The 14,571-nt window shown below is 43.1% G+C and overlaps 1 protein-coding gene across 1 annotated transcript; it reads right to left on the bottom strand.

The window, feature by feature from the left end:
• Positions 1-556: 556 nt before the first annotated feature.
• Positions 557-2,817, bottom strand: LOC139297217 (zinc finger protein RFP-like). Its single transcript, XM_070919785.1, has 2 exons — positions 2,740-2,817; positions 557-2,533 (listed from the first exon to the last, which is right to left on the bottom strand). Exon 2 carries the CDS (start codon positions 2,522-2,524, stop codon positions 899-901), a length of 1,626 nt encoding a protein of 541 aa, XP_070775886.1. The 5' UTR covers positions 2,525-2,533; positions 2,740-2,817; the 3' UTR covers positions 557-898.
• Positions 2,818-14,571: the final 11,754 nt, after the last annotated feature.

Genomic DNA, 14,571 nt, shown 5'->3' with positions numbered 1-14,571 from the left:
CTTGGGGAAACTCGGGAAAAGTGATGAAGAGACTTTTTATACACAGAAGAGAGACGACAGCGATATAAGAAATGCCTGTTGAATGACTAAGAAAATTATGAAATATTACTTTTAAAATGACAGAATGGTAGAAATTTGGACTGCCTTGGTGCTATCTGATCTACGCTGTAAATGTGTGTCCAAGTTTTTTTAATTATTCAATCATCTCATCTCTTTCAGTATAACACAATACCAACACTAGTTTTCCTCATTAGTTTGAACAACCACGAGGCGCTATAATCACACTTTTCCCACTCATAAACATTTTCTACTGTTTACACAAACTGGTAATGAGAACCTGAGTGTATAACAGACGTCAAACGGCAAAATGCAAGTGTGTGCTCCATAAGTAGTATGCTAGAAACTCTTTAAAATGTTGAAATTATAAGTTTTTTTCCAACCTAAGACATCTGCCATTAAATAAATGTCCCCAACAAAATAAAAATCATCTCACTATCTTTGGCTTTTTGAAATAAGTGACAAAAGAACACATAGAGGCATAAACATTCACCTGCTGTTAAACTTTAATTTTAACCATTTTCATAAAATCACAGAAGATGTAGTAGATTACACAAAAATAGAGGTCAACTTACATAAAAAGTATGCAAAACATAACGTGGTGTTTTGCCATCTGAAAAGAGGTATTCCACTACAATATACACAATAGATTCAACTACATTATAAACAGTCAAATAAATCATTTGTTATCAAATTATTCTGTTGCAGTCGTGAGAAGCAACTTATATAATGTATAATAAAGATGGCAAAAATATTTTATTAGATTTTGTAGAATAATCTGAAGAAAACATGTACACACTGTAAAGTGAGTCTTATTCTAGAAAATCCAATGGTTATTCTACTAAGTGGGGGCAACAGGACAGATGATCAGAGGGGTGGAGTTTTTACCATCCTGATTAGCACATAGACTGAAGAATGGGAGGAGTTTCTCATTGAAGGAGCAGCCAATAAAGGAGGACATAAAAGCTGCAGCATCCACATCATAAAAAGAGACCAGACCCTCCTCATAATCCACAAACACCCCCACCTTCTTATGCTTGGACTTCAGAAAGAGAGAAAATATATGACGGTAAGCTTCCTTCCTCGCACGTACAATCCAGAAACCGTTCGTAGAGCTAATAGTGATTAACCCCTTTCTGTTGATTGACTCTCTGGCAACTCCTACAACCCAATCAGACTCCCTGTTAATCTGAACCTCAAAGTAAAATCTTCCTGAGGAATCAATCTGCTTCCCTAAGACGCATAAACCAGCTGAAAATCTCTCTGGGTTATCTGGGAGGTTCTTCTTTATGAGACTATGATGTACTTGTTTCGCGTCTTCAGACAGGATGAGATGGGGATTTGCTGTATCGGGATCAAGCGTCACATCCACTGCAAACTGCTGGGCCATCCTGAGCTCAGTCTTTGTTAATAACTTCATCTCATTGTTGAGCATCTCCGTCAACTGAGCAACAGCTGTCCTCACATTCCCCATGTATGCCAGAGGACAGACTCTGACCTCTGTCCAGTCCTTGGTGGGTGGAGCAGCGCTCAGGGATGGGAAGTTCTGGAGGAGGTGGAGGTGGTCTTCAGAGTGTGAGAGCTGCTCCAGCTCAGCACTTCTCTTCTTCAGCTCAGAGATTTCCTGTTCCAGCTCTTTGATGAGGCCTTCAGCCTCTTTCTCTGTCGCTCTGTACTTCTCTTCAGTCATCGCGATGACTTCGGTCTGCTTTCTCTCAATAGCCTCCTTCAGCTTGGTGAAGACTTGAACACCACCTGCTTTCACTTTGTATGCATTTTTCCTGCTGACATTGACTGAATGTTGGATCTCTTGAATCTTCCCTTGTCTCTCCTGGATCATCTGCTGAAGTGTAACCTCTGTCTTCCCCAGCTCCGTCTTTTTTGCTTCATATTCTTCTGTCAGAGTAACGACATCATGTGCCTTGTGCTCTAAAATAGTGCAGAGCACGCAGAGAAATGTTTGGTCAGACTTGCAGAACAGCTCCAGCAGTTTGTTGTGCTTCGTACACGTCCTGCCTTCCAGGTTCTCCACAGGCTCCATCAGCTGATGTCTTTTCAGGCCCGACGCTCTCAGATGAGGCTCCAGGTGAGTCTCACAGTAGGAGACTAGACACACCAGGCAGGACTTCAGGGCCTTCAGTTTGGTTCCAGTGCAGACGTCACAGGGAACTTCTTCTGGTTTGGCAACTTGTTGCTCTGAGCTGCAGCCGCTGGCTTCCTGTTGAGCTGACTGTCTGAAGTGAGCAACCATCTCAGAGACAAACGTGTTGACCTGCAGCTCAGGTCTTGTGTCAAAAGTTGTTTTACAAACGGGACACTGGCAAGCGAGGCTAATATCCCAGTGTTCACTGACGCAGTTTTTGCAGAAGTTGTGTCCACATGGTGTGGTGACTGGATCAGTGAACACATCCAGACAGATGGAGCACAGAAACTGATCCTCAGAGAGCGAACTGCTGGCAGCAGACATATCTACACACTGAGAGCACAAGAGAAAGTGAAGAAGCAAAGCTATAATTACAATATAAGTCTTGATCATTTCTTTAAAAATATCAAAGTATGATTACTAGAGGCCATTTTGTATTAAATAGCCACATTGCACGTAAGTGAAAGTGAAAGCGGCACACCCAGTCTGAGCACAATGCTGTTTGTTTAAACACAGTAGATGTAACCAGCTGTACTCACCTGTGTGCGGCAGAGACTCTGTTGTGTCGTGAAGAAAAACCCGGTGAAGTTTAATTCTCGCTGGTTAGAGAGAAACAACAGGACGTGTCTCAGCTGCAGCACTCCTCTGACTTTCACTCACGTTCACTTTCGTTTCACGAGTCCGCTGTAGCTCCGCCCCTTGTTTCACACGTGTGTGTGACTGTTGTTTGAATTTAACATGGAGCAAAGTACACGTAGTTGTATATATGGCCACCCTGTAGTTACTGGAGACTTTCTACTTCTTTTTATGTCCTCTTTGTATTGAAAGGAGAGTTTACAGCAGCTGACAGAATATACATTCACACAAAGACAACAACAGTCTGAGACATGCTGTACTTTTTGTTCAATAGTTTTTTTTCACAGCAGAGATTTTGACCTCTTATAGTAAAAAAACAAAAGCACAGGTATAATTAACAACATTATCGATGGCTGCACTTTATTCACGTGTCCCAGGTGGCAAACTGTCAACTATTACACAGAGGAACACTGTTTTGAGAGCACGACACATTTTTAGATCATGTTAGATCACCAGTGTTCGTATCACCTGCTCTCAAAACTGGGATTTTTCTTTTTCAAACAACGCATCAAAACAAAAGAGAAAAACTGGAACAGATCAGGATCAGAAAACCTTTTCATTAACCTCTTAACTTAATGTCCTACTCACTGCATCTGAGTGGCCCGGGGGTCCACTCAGCCCCCACTTAACAAGAGCTACAAATGAGCTACCACACACACACACACACACACACACACACTTTGGCCAGCTCTTACTATGCAAATGACATGAACTACCATACACACCCAAATCGTCTCACCCACTTACTCACTCTCAGCTGGTCAGCTCTTAATGAGCACCACCGAGTGAAAATCACACACACACACACACACACACACACACACACACACACACAGTACCTGCAAATGATACAGAGCCACATTAATAATGTATGAGGAGGAAAATGCTCTCTCTCCCAGTAGAGAAAGGGTTATTAGTGTTTTTAATTAATTGGTCTTTCTGCAGCCTGAGGAGGTGCTTGAGTGCTTCTGATATATATATATATATATATATATACACTGAGAGAGGAGGAAGAGGAGGACGAGGAGGAGGCTGGGAAGGTCACGTTGGGAAAGAAAGAGAGAGATAAGGTAGGAGGAGGGAGTAAGGGTGAAGACGAACAAAGAGGAAGAGCGAGGGATAAAGAGAAGAAAAAGAAAGCAAGTACAGTAAGGAGAGAGGAAAGAAAGAAAAGCTGAAGACGACAGGGAGTTGGAGAAAGGAGAATAAACCTTATTTTAAGTGGAGATTAATGGAAAAAGATGATCTAAAGTCAGAGTTTAAAAGCACTCATTAGTTCACAGCATGTTGACAGAGGCTGCAGTGGTGTCGTTCCAACACTGGGTGGCGCTGACTGACCATCGCTGTTCTTTCACTGTGGGGTCGTCCAGGTCAACTGCCTCCCTGCGTCCCCTCACAAAGACCACATTATACACCACATCGTTCATAGATAATGAATTGCTGACAGCATGCAGTGCCAATTTGTCACTGTTTATCAAGTTATTTGAGGACAGACGGGTTCAAAAATAAAGCTTCCAGCACTGTTTGTGGCTCAGCTTTGACCAGCGGGAGGTTTTGATTGTGGATATTAGTTCAGTTTTTGTTAATTTGAAAGTTTCAGCGGCAAACCGTATCATGAAATGATGTCCCTTCAGGGTTCCAAGGCTCCAAGACGCCACAATCTGCTTTCATACTGTTACATCTGCTACAAGTACTACTGCCACAAGTACACAACTACGATTACAACTACTACTCCTGCTGCTGTTTCTGCTTTTACTGCAGGGCACACCCGAGCCTCTTTAGGGCCCTTAGCAGGATTTGAAAACCCCCTAAATTGGCAAATGTGTCCACTAACAACTCACTTTATTTGCCAATTTAAATCACTAAAACTGGTTAAACATCAATTCAAAAAGCAAACAAACTAAATTAGGATATAACAGTCTATTCATAATATTTTAATAAAACCTCCATGTATCCAATTTCCTCTGAATGTGGCACAAAGACGACAACTAGATTCTTTTTATTTATTTATTTTCCTTCCTCTGAAACATTAAAAGATAATGTCCCCCGTGAAGTGAGCTGTTTATCGCTGCTTGCTAATTATGAGACCACTGTGCTATCATTCAAAATAAAAACATACATACTGTGATATAACAGTTACTGTGCCTCCTGGAATCTGCGTTTCCATAGAAACTAAACAGGATGTGCGTTAATATTTGGACAGGGCTGCAAATTGAATCACAGGCCGACATTATCATTAAATAATATCAGTGTAGAATCGACTCTCGGCCCATCGGAGGGCACTCAGTCAGAAACAGCCCGGCTTCATAATGATGAAATAAGTGAGTCTTTCCTCCGTTGTTGTTGTCTCAAAGAGGAGAGACTGATTCTCTCATTCGCTCTCTGGGATACAAAAAACCTTAACGTAGCCTTTCACACTCTCCTCCTCCTCATCATCCATCTTCAACTCAACACCTCGCTCTCATGTTCCGGGTTAACTCAATTACTCAGAATAATCCGCTCCTCTCTGGCTCCTCACATGTGAGCAGGCGAGGCCATTTCTGTAATCGCTGCCATTATAACAAAACAAACGCAGATACTGGAAGTCCAGCCTGCAGCCTGTTACTTGAGCTGAAGGTTCAAGTGGTCCTTAAAGGTCCACTCATCCTTATTTTTAGTTTAATCAAATGGTCAACAACTCTGCAGCTCTAAGGAGCTTTTTAGGCTCTTTTAGGTTGCAGAGAAAAACATCAGCTAAAGGAAACGTCAGGTGATCCAGTTAGTAGTGTAGTAGTAGTATCCATTAGTTGTTCAGGACCAAAGAGGGTTAGCTTGTTCTGTTCATCAGAGCATTGCGTAATTACTTGGAATAGTAGATGTAAATAGAACAAATAGAAACACATAAAACAAGAACACTCTCTGTTACTCCATTTAAACTGGAATAATGGTGGCCGTTCTCTAAATGTATATATACTGTAACACTGTCCAGTGTTGGGATTACCGTGTGGCGTCGGATAGAGGTTCACGGTTTTGTACCTTTCTGTGGTCATGACTGGTGTAGGGACCGACGGACCATATTTCCATCATGTTTTACGCATCTTTTTCACTCATTTGAGATTTGACCGGAGTTTCTTTTAATTACCTTATTTCCTTCTGTCTGGAGAATCAGCGCCACCAACTGTTTATCTCGATACGGCAAACGTACAAAACCAGGCCCCTGTTTTATTAGTTACAGCTGTGAGTTTCCTCCTGTGACATGTCACACGAAACAAAAAGGCCCATTTGTGAATCCACTGCGCTGATTTTGGTCTGAAATGTTGGTGGGTATAAATGTGGGTCGGACCAGGCCTTGGGTGTTCAGCAAGGCTCAGATCTGTGCTTCTCAGCATTGTTATTACCTCTATGTTCCCTCACGCGTTGGCACAATGAAGTTAACTGGAGGAATCGTTTTGTCATCTTGGACCTTTGTTGCTTTCTACGCAGGAAACTCATCAGATTGGAAAAGGAAAACACCAAACCACAATCAGTCCGTGACTAGTCTGAATATAGAAGAGAGCAGAACGTCCTCTCTGCTGTTAGCATAATACAACACGTGAGCAATGACTGGTTCTGCACACCAGACCACGTGACTAATGAGGTGCCCCCCCGCTTCCTCCTCTTCCCAAACGCTGCCGGAAAGCGCTGTGAAGTGGCAGATGAAATATTAATCTTGCTGAATTTATGATGGAGGACAGCGGGTGGGGGGGAGAGAGAGAGAGAGAGGAAGAGAGAGAGGAAGAGGAGGGAGCTTGGAGAGAGATATTAAACCAAGACGAGAGAGAGAGGTAGAGGTGAAGGAGGAAGAGGAGAAAGAGAGAAAGGCATGGTTCTCCTTAACGGCCTTCACTGGTTTCGTCTCCTTTACTTAAAACACGTCATAAAGTCTGTTCTAAAGAATAACGAATGTTCTGCTTTTTCAAGATATATTTCTAGAAAATTCTTGAAATAAGTTGATTTGTATTAGAGCAACAGAGTGAGAGTACAGCACATATTATTACCTCTGTAAAGCTTCCCCAACACTGACACACAGCACTCTCCTCAATGATTCAACAACACTATATCACTATATCAACTTTGTTTCTGAAATATCTTTGTGAGCCTGTGTCAGAGATGCAGTGAATTAAGAACCCTTAAACGCTGGAATCAGGAACAAAGTACGGAGTCATGCAGTTGTTGAATTCATCCCAAACTGACCCAGAATCTGAAAGTGAACTAATTCAAACTGCTGAATGTTTTATCAGGTTTCTAGAATCTGTAGTCTCAGCGGACTCGCACTGTAGTTCATGTCCCTATGTAGGTTTTTAGCAAGTGCTCCAACTGTCATCCAGCTAACTTTGTCCTAGTCCAAGAACATACTTGTATTCTTAAATAAAATGTCTCCATGTGGTCCATGACTTAGATCCTAAGGCAGCTGTTAAAGCCTTAAAAGAGGTAAAAAAAAAAAGGAAAATAACAGAATATTCACATTGTTTTTTGTTTTTTTTGTCTTTAATTCAGTTGGTTTTGGTAACTTATTTGAACTCCAGATCAACTTAAAGTTTCATAATTCTGAAGTCAAACAAGAGAGGCAGAGTCATGTTGTATGGGATGATGATTATACCTTAGAGAAAATCCTGTACAAGAAAGCTGGTGAATGCAAACAGCGGCACGTACGGGTGATTTAAATCTCAACTGCAGGTTCACAGAAGATAACCTGCAATCATTTGTCTCAGGCAGCGCAGACTCAAGCTGCAGAAATATTCAGAGGTGAACTGTTTTAAACTGACCTTGGAAAATAAAGTGATTCTGATGAAGCAGCTCGTGTCCATATTGTACGCTTGTGGAGAACAGGCAGGGCGGAGTTCTGGTCATGAGGCAAAGGGGAGACAAAGAGAGACCGAGAGCAGCACCTGAAGCCCATTAATCGGCTCCCACAGCGCAGATTTCTCTTGGTTTGTGTCGACAGGAGCAGCAGAGTGGAAAGAGAGGACGCAGTGAGGAAGTGTTTGAATCCAAGTCCTACAGTGACCAGTGCTAACAAAGGAACACAAAACTCCCTCTATGTCAAATCAAGAGTTTAATTGCTCCATCAGGCAACAGCTGATTTTCTTTTTCTGATGAATGCAATGTGAAATAAAAGGTAATCAAACATGTGTCGCTCTGTCTACAGTTCCCCTCAGCTCTACGGAGCGCTTTAACATATAGCGTTGTTTCTAGCCGTAGCGTGAAGCTGCTCTTTGTGGAAAGGGTCTGATCTGATCTGAAACCTGCTGCTCAGCACCAAAAGGTAGACAGACAAAAGTTATAGACTAGGCGGTGAACACAGTGGAGCAAACATGTAAAACTGTAAGGTGATAATATGTTGGAAAAACAGCAGCAACAACAACAACAAAATCAGCTTTAACTAACTTCTTTGGTCCTGACAGAATACAGACTGATGGTTATGAGTATATTTATCTACGTTAAATGAATAGTTGCAGCACAAAAGTTCCCCCTAAAACCAAAAATGCTCAAACAAGATCTATTGTGTTAATTGGTGAACTTTAGGGATGCTAGTAGGCGTTCTTAGGCCCTGCTTCCAGTCATTATGCTAAGCTAGGCTAGGCATGTGTCCAAAATGTGTGCATTGTAAGTGTATTTGTGTTATGTTCATGTATCATTAATCTGTGTGTGTGAAAATATGCAGGTGTGTGAAAGAAGGTAAGGTAATATATATATATATGTAATCTAATATTCAAAAAAGACCAACCTGGTTGGCTGGTGGATCCCCGTCTGTTAGCAACAGCTGATTATTGCATGTTTTTTTTACAGTTCGTACAGTTTATGAGCTCGTTTACAGCCTGTAGCTGTGAATGATTTCTGTTCTGAGTTTTTATACACAGACACCTACATGTGGGATCTGCCCAGTCCAGCCAAAGTCGTGTGCTGTTGACCAGAGAGCAGATGCACTGCAGCAGTGGGGGGTTAAGCACCTTGCTCAAGGGCACCTTGATGGTAGTTAATGAAAGGAAGAGGTAAATGCCTCAGTGTCGCCTTGTGGACGGCTGCATTTTCAGACCAGTTTAAATTGTGTTTCTCAAACTGGACGTACCAGTTAAATGAAATGAGGCTGCACAGGAAAGTCATATTAACAACAACAACAACAACAACAATGGAAGGAAGCAGTGATCAACGGAAGGAAAGGGACGCTGAATGTAGAGAAACACAGAGAATAGACACCAGACTGCAAAAACACAGCCTCCTTGTTAGAAATGTACAATTTCTGACAAACAAACAAAACAAATACGCGGCTTTGGCCAATCAAACACATGCGAGCACAAATACCTTGTAGCATGTAGCTTGCAGCTGTCGAGAATATTCGGTCTGCCATGTTTGTTTTCCAGACTTATACAAGTAAAATACTAAAATCTGTTGCGTCTTTGTGTCTGAAAGCTTTCAAACTGAAGTCCTTGGTTCATATTTGATGTTGTCACCTGCACCTGTTTGGAAATGATTTCACTGCCTCAAAGGTTACAGAATCTTTCTCAGTCAAATTAAAACTGAAACTTCACTGAAACTGGACTTGAGATTCTCTTCTTGCAGCAGCAAAACTTCACTGTTAGAATAACTGGTTCAAGACAAGTCATGTAATTATCCTCTCCAGCTAATATATCTAATAGCTAATAACATGACTTGTTCAACACTGGCATCGGCGAGAGGCGAGGGCCTTGTCCTTTCAGTCAGGTGACAACGCGAGAGCGAGACTGAAAGCTGGCATCAAGGAGGCACAGCCGAGACATCAGGAGAGCCCGGAGGCAGACCCCAACACCAAAGATATGTGGGAAGCGATCCAGACCATCACAGGCTACAGAAGCAGGAGGCCACGTCGCCAGATGAGCTAAACACCTTCTACGCTCGCTTTGATCTCTTTGATATCAAGTCTGCTCCACCTTCAGAGGGCCGGCTACTGTATCAGCAACCACAGCAAACGTGAGTAAAGCTGCTGGGCCTGATAACATCCTCGGCCGTAAGAACACGTGCCAGTCGGCGAGTCGACGTCATCACTGACTGATTGTTCCCACCTGCTTCGAGGTGAGGTTCCTGCCTTGAGCCCAAAGGATCCTAAAAGACAAAGCCACAGCCTGCTCACCCTGCCGCCGTCTGGCCGGAGGTACGGAAGTCTCCGCTGTCGTACCACCAGACTTCTGTTTTGTTTTTGTGTGTAGCATGAAGGGACTGCAGCTTGCGTTTCGTCGTACAAGCCTGTGTTGTGTAATGATAAATAAATAAGCTCTCAAATTCAAACAACAAATCGGGTAATTTGGCAGCACAGACTGTTCCAAAAAAATGACCCGTATGACTTCTTTTCTGAGCTGCCACCTCTGAGGTTTAGCTTGGTGAAGCTTAGAGAAAGATTGCCTTCATGGTTAAAAGAAAGCAGCATTGACTAGATGACGGACGGGAACCTCAGTCTTCCGTTACAAAGTAAGAACATGTTGTGCAGCAAACCAAACACCGCAACCTCCCCCCTCAGAGGTTTGGCAGTGATGTAAAAACATCATGCTGCTTCAGCCTTTGCTGCTCGGAGCGGGCAGTACAATGTAAAACCTATCTAGGTCATCATCAGCATTTGAAGAACTGGCCAGTGCTGCTTGTTTTTTTTGCAGCGACCACTGGATGATAATGAGTAATGGATTCAGGATCAATCCAGAGAGAGAAAATGAAAATAGTTGATATGGTTCATTATGTATGTTGTAGACCCTGACCCAACACCTCCTCCTGTTCAATCAATGTTAGAAGTGTAAATCGTACTACAGTGCAGGTGCAGCTCCCTGTAGGTCCCTGCCCTCTCCCTCACCCCCCCACCTAACACCTTGCCTTCTGGGTCACCGATACAAGGCGGGTCACCAGAAATTGATTTGCTCCGTATCCCCACCGCATTAATCACCCATTCATCACTTCACGTGGCGAAGGCGGACGTCTGGGGAAAATCAATTCATCAAGAAAGAAGAAAATACACACACTTCTCAGTCTGCAGGGGAGTGCTGTTGTCTGGCTGCACGTGAGGCAGTTTTTGAAGCTATTGTTGCGCTATAAGCTCGCTTACACATTAACCACGAGGCTGTCAGAGACCATCACGAGGGACGGCGGTGGATGACGGCTGGTGTGGCTGCGTGGCTGGAAGGCGGATCGTGTTTTGACAGATGAAGCCAGTACTGAAGTCCTGAAAATGACAGAATTCATCTAAACACTAAACACAATGACGCCGCTCTGCCAGGGAATTTCATGTTGCGGTTAAGTGATGAAGAGGATTTTTGTATCACAATATACTGTAATAACTGTGTGTGAACTACATTAGCTCACACCCTCACGCAGAGGGACTTGACTTGTAAAAAGCGTTGTTACGGCTGTTAATGTAATGAAGTCATAATGATGTAATGAGCCATGAAGGTAATGGCAATTGACATCTAATACTGTCTTAATCAACTTAATGTAATAAATCCCCCCCTTGGTGCACCAAGACTAAGGCCTCGAAATCCCCATTGTTGGGCCTCTAACCATAAACACATACAGAACATACAGCAGGTTCTATCGTCCGGCTGTAAAATCTATTTAATCAGAGGTCAAGGAGCTAGAAGAGCTTATTTTTAAGTAACTTTAATTAGTCTGATATTAGTTTGGAAAAGCTACATTAGAACAAAATGAATTTCAAATGACAAATCCTGATCTTACGCCACGATGAGGTCGATATGTGATCTTTTGGCTGGACCGTCCAGACATGTTGGAACACACATTAATGATTCCCTACAGGACGAACTGTAATAACATTTGGTGATTCTCTGGATTTTCCTCCATCAACCTTCTTCTTTCTATGTCCAATTCTCTGATTTATGACCAAATACCTGCAAAACTAATGTCATTCCATTCAGCCTCACTTTGTTATCATGCTAACATGGTAAATATTATAGCTGCTTAACATCAGCATTGTCATTGTGAGGATGTTAGCATGCAGGCGTTAGCATCTGGAGAGAACATCCACTGAGCTGTAACTCATGTTTTTAATACGTAATCTGACATTTTAAATAGACTTAATTTGGTCACTTGTCCAGCAGGAACACACCACGCACTCTTTATAAACCTTAACAGTAAATAGTATAGAATTTGAACTCCCGTCCAGTACGTTACATGTGAATGGATGTGATTTTATACTCTGGTCGGCTTGTAACCATGCAGTCGAACTCCAAACTGTTCATGTACAAAAATGCAAAATACAAAAGTTTTCGCTCAAATCACAAAAAGTGTCGTCGCACGCAAAGACTTCAAGAACACACACAGATTCCCACAGACATGTAACTATTCCCCCATCAGCTGTCTGCTCAGATTTGGGACAAACAATGAAGTTCTTACCGAGGCTGTGTGTTTTTCTGCCCTGAGCAGATTAAATTAGCGGGGTGGGGGGGTGGGGGGGCTGCTAGCAGGGGGGAGGCTAAACAGGGCGAACACAAAAGAATTCCTGGTGCCATTCCACTGATGCCGATGTGGTCATTCCGACAAACCGGAGGGGCGAACGGAGGCATCTGGGCTCTGGGGGGAGACAAAAGGGCAGACTGTCGGCCCACTGGGGGCTCATCTTAACCCCGGACACGCTTGTTACCCCGAAAGCTTTTTAAAAAGGAGACGAGAAAGGGAAAGAGAGAAGGAGAGACGGGATAAAGTAGACACAGAAAGGTATAATGAGGGTTTTGGGGGTGCTGGAGCAGACTGGGGAAGGAAGAGACGGATTGGGCCAATGACTCTTTAAGCTACACTAATAAATATTTTTCCATATTCAAATGATTGTGTAATGTGAAAGGGCTGCATATGTAGGGAGAGAACTATCACCAACTCTTACAGCCTCGTACAGCCTTGACGTTGTTGGTCAACTGGTTAGTTTTAAACCGTTTTGGTTTGGAGTCGCGGAGGAGCCTCTTGAATGCTACGTACAATATGTGATCTCTAACCATGTTTTCCAACATGCATAAAATCACTTGATTTTTGAGTGTAGTGTTGCTAGAACAACCAGAAAAGGAGCAGCTAACCATGGCTGGAAACAAGTACTGGCGGGTGGTAGTGCAGCTCTGCTGACAGCTCGGAAAACAAAAATCTTTGGACATATACACACCCTCCATTATTTCCTGTTATCTAACGCGTTCATGTCGTACCAGCTAACCAAAACAATGCACAATTAGGTAAATACCACACTTAGCATAGTACAATAGTTAGAGCTGCAGTTTAAATCATGCATTGAGTTACGTATGGCCCCTGTGCAGCCCTGCAGAGCAGAAAAAGTTACATGTAATAATAATGGAGAGGCCAAACATTCATGGAGGTCAGGAGAATGAATAAGGGAGCAGTTAAATGAGTGAAAATAGATGAAAGTGTGGAGCGAACAGACAGAAAAGGGGACGTGACAAGAGAGAAAACTAGCAATTATACCAGAACAGCACCAAACAGCTGACATCTCAGTTCTTTAACAGCCTGTTAAAACCAAACGTGAACTTTATGAAACACCCTGATAAAGATCCAGACACATGCATGCCAACACTGGAGGGGGTTCGAGACACAACAGCTGTCCTTTTTGAGAGGAACCACAATGGAGGAGCTCTGCAGGGGGGGGGGAGCACCTGCCTCTGCTCCCTCCCTCCACCCTCTATCCTCACCCACAGGACATGACTGGCGAGCAGGGGGCGAAGGCGTGCGTGCCTCCAGTCGGGAGTCGTCTATTCACCCCTTTCAGCTGCCTCATCTGCATACTGTTTGACTTGCTGCTTCTAATTTGGGCGTCTTCCCCTTTGAAGGCAGATGTATGTAAACAATGTCTCTTTTCATCTCGACGAGGATTAGAAGATGACGGATTCTAGGTCATTAACCCCCAGAGGACCGACGGCTAACAAAGCCGCATAATCACCCACAGCAGTTGAGACTGGCTGTTCAAAGTATGTAGAAATATGCAAGGCAGCGCGCAGCCAGGCTAATGAACACTGTGCAGGTGCATGTTTGACCGAGTCCAGGTTTCAGAAGACCGATTCCAGGCCTGTCAGTATCCAGTTCAGTTTTGGGCTGTGAGAGTTGAATTTATATACTAACCTCAAACCTCAGAGGTTTATTCTTGACCTGGGGAACATTATTCTAATGTCCAAACCTCATTAATGCAACCAGGCGACTGAAGGGAGGATAATTAGACCCGATCCTGAATGTGGTTCACCAAAACGGACCCCATAACATCAGCACATCACACCACCGATTAACTACCTTTTTCTGCAATGATGATGATGCACCAATTGATTAGGACTGACAGACTACAACAGGACCTTAACCGACCCCATTAGACCGAAAATCATTCGGACCCGGGCCTGCCGTAGGTCCCAGGTCAGGTTTCAGACCCTGGGAACCGAGTAGACCTGCACAGACTTTGGCCAATTCTGTCATTTTGGTTCTTTCATTAGATACATTAGTGGTTCAGTTACTTTTCACGATAAAATGCCAGTTTACAGTTAATCTGGGATGTAAAACACATCGAAAAATAAGTATTAATGAAATGTATCGCTGAGGATATTTTGAAAAACAAAGCATCAGATTATTTGATACCAACATGAGCAACTCTTTCCAAGAAAATAAAACGTGAATGATTGTGAGCTGCAGTACCGTGTGTTGTTGTTGTTGTTGTTGTGTTTGTAATGAGTTTGTTTACCTTGTGGCGATCCCACAAGCTGAAAGTT

Source organism: Enoplosus armatus, chromosome 15 (genome assembly GCF_043641665.1).
Source record: "Enoplosus armatus isolate fEnoArm2 chromosome 15, fEnoArm2.hap1, whole genome shotgun sequence".
Lineage (NCBI taxonomy): Eukaryota > Metazoa > Chordata > Actinopteri > Centrarchiformes > Enoplosidae > Enoplosus > Enoplosus armatus.
Note: the sequence above shows the minus strand (reverse complement) of the source record. Positions and strands in the feature narration are given on the sequence as shown.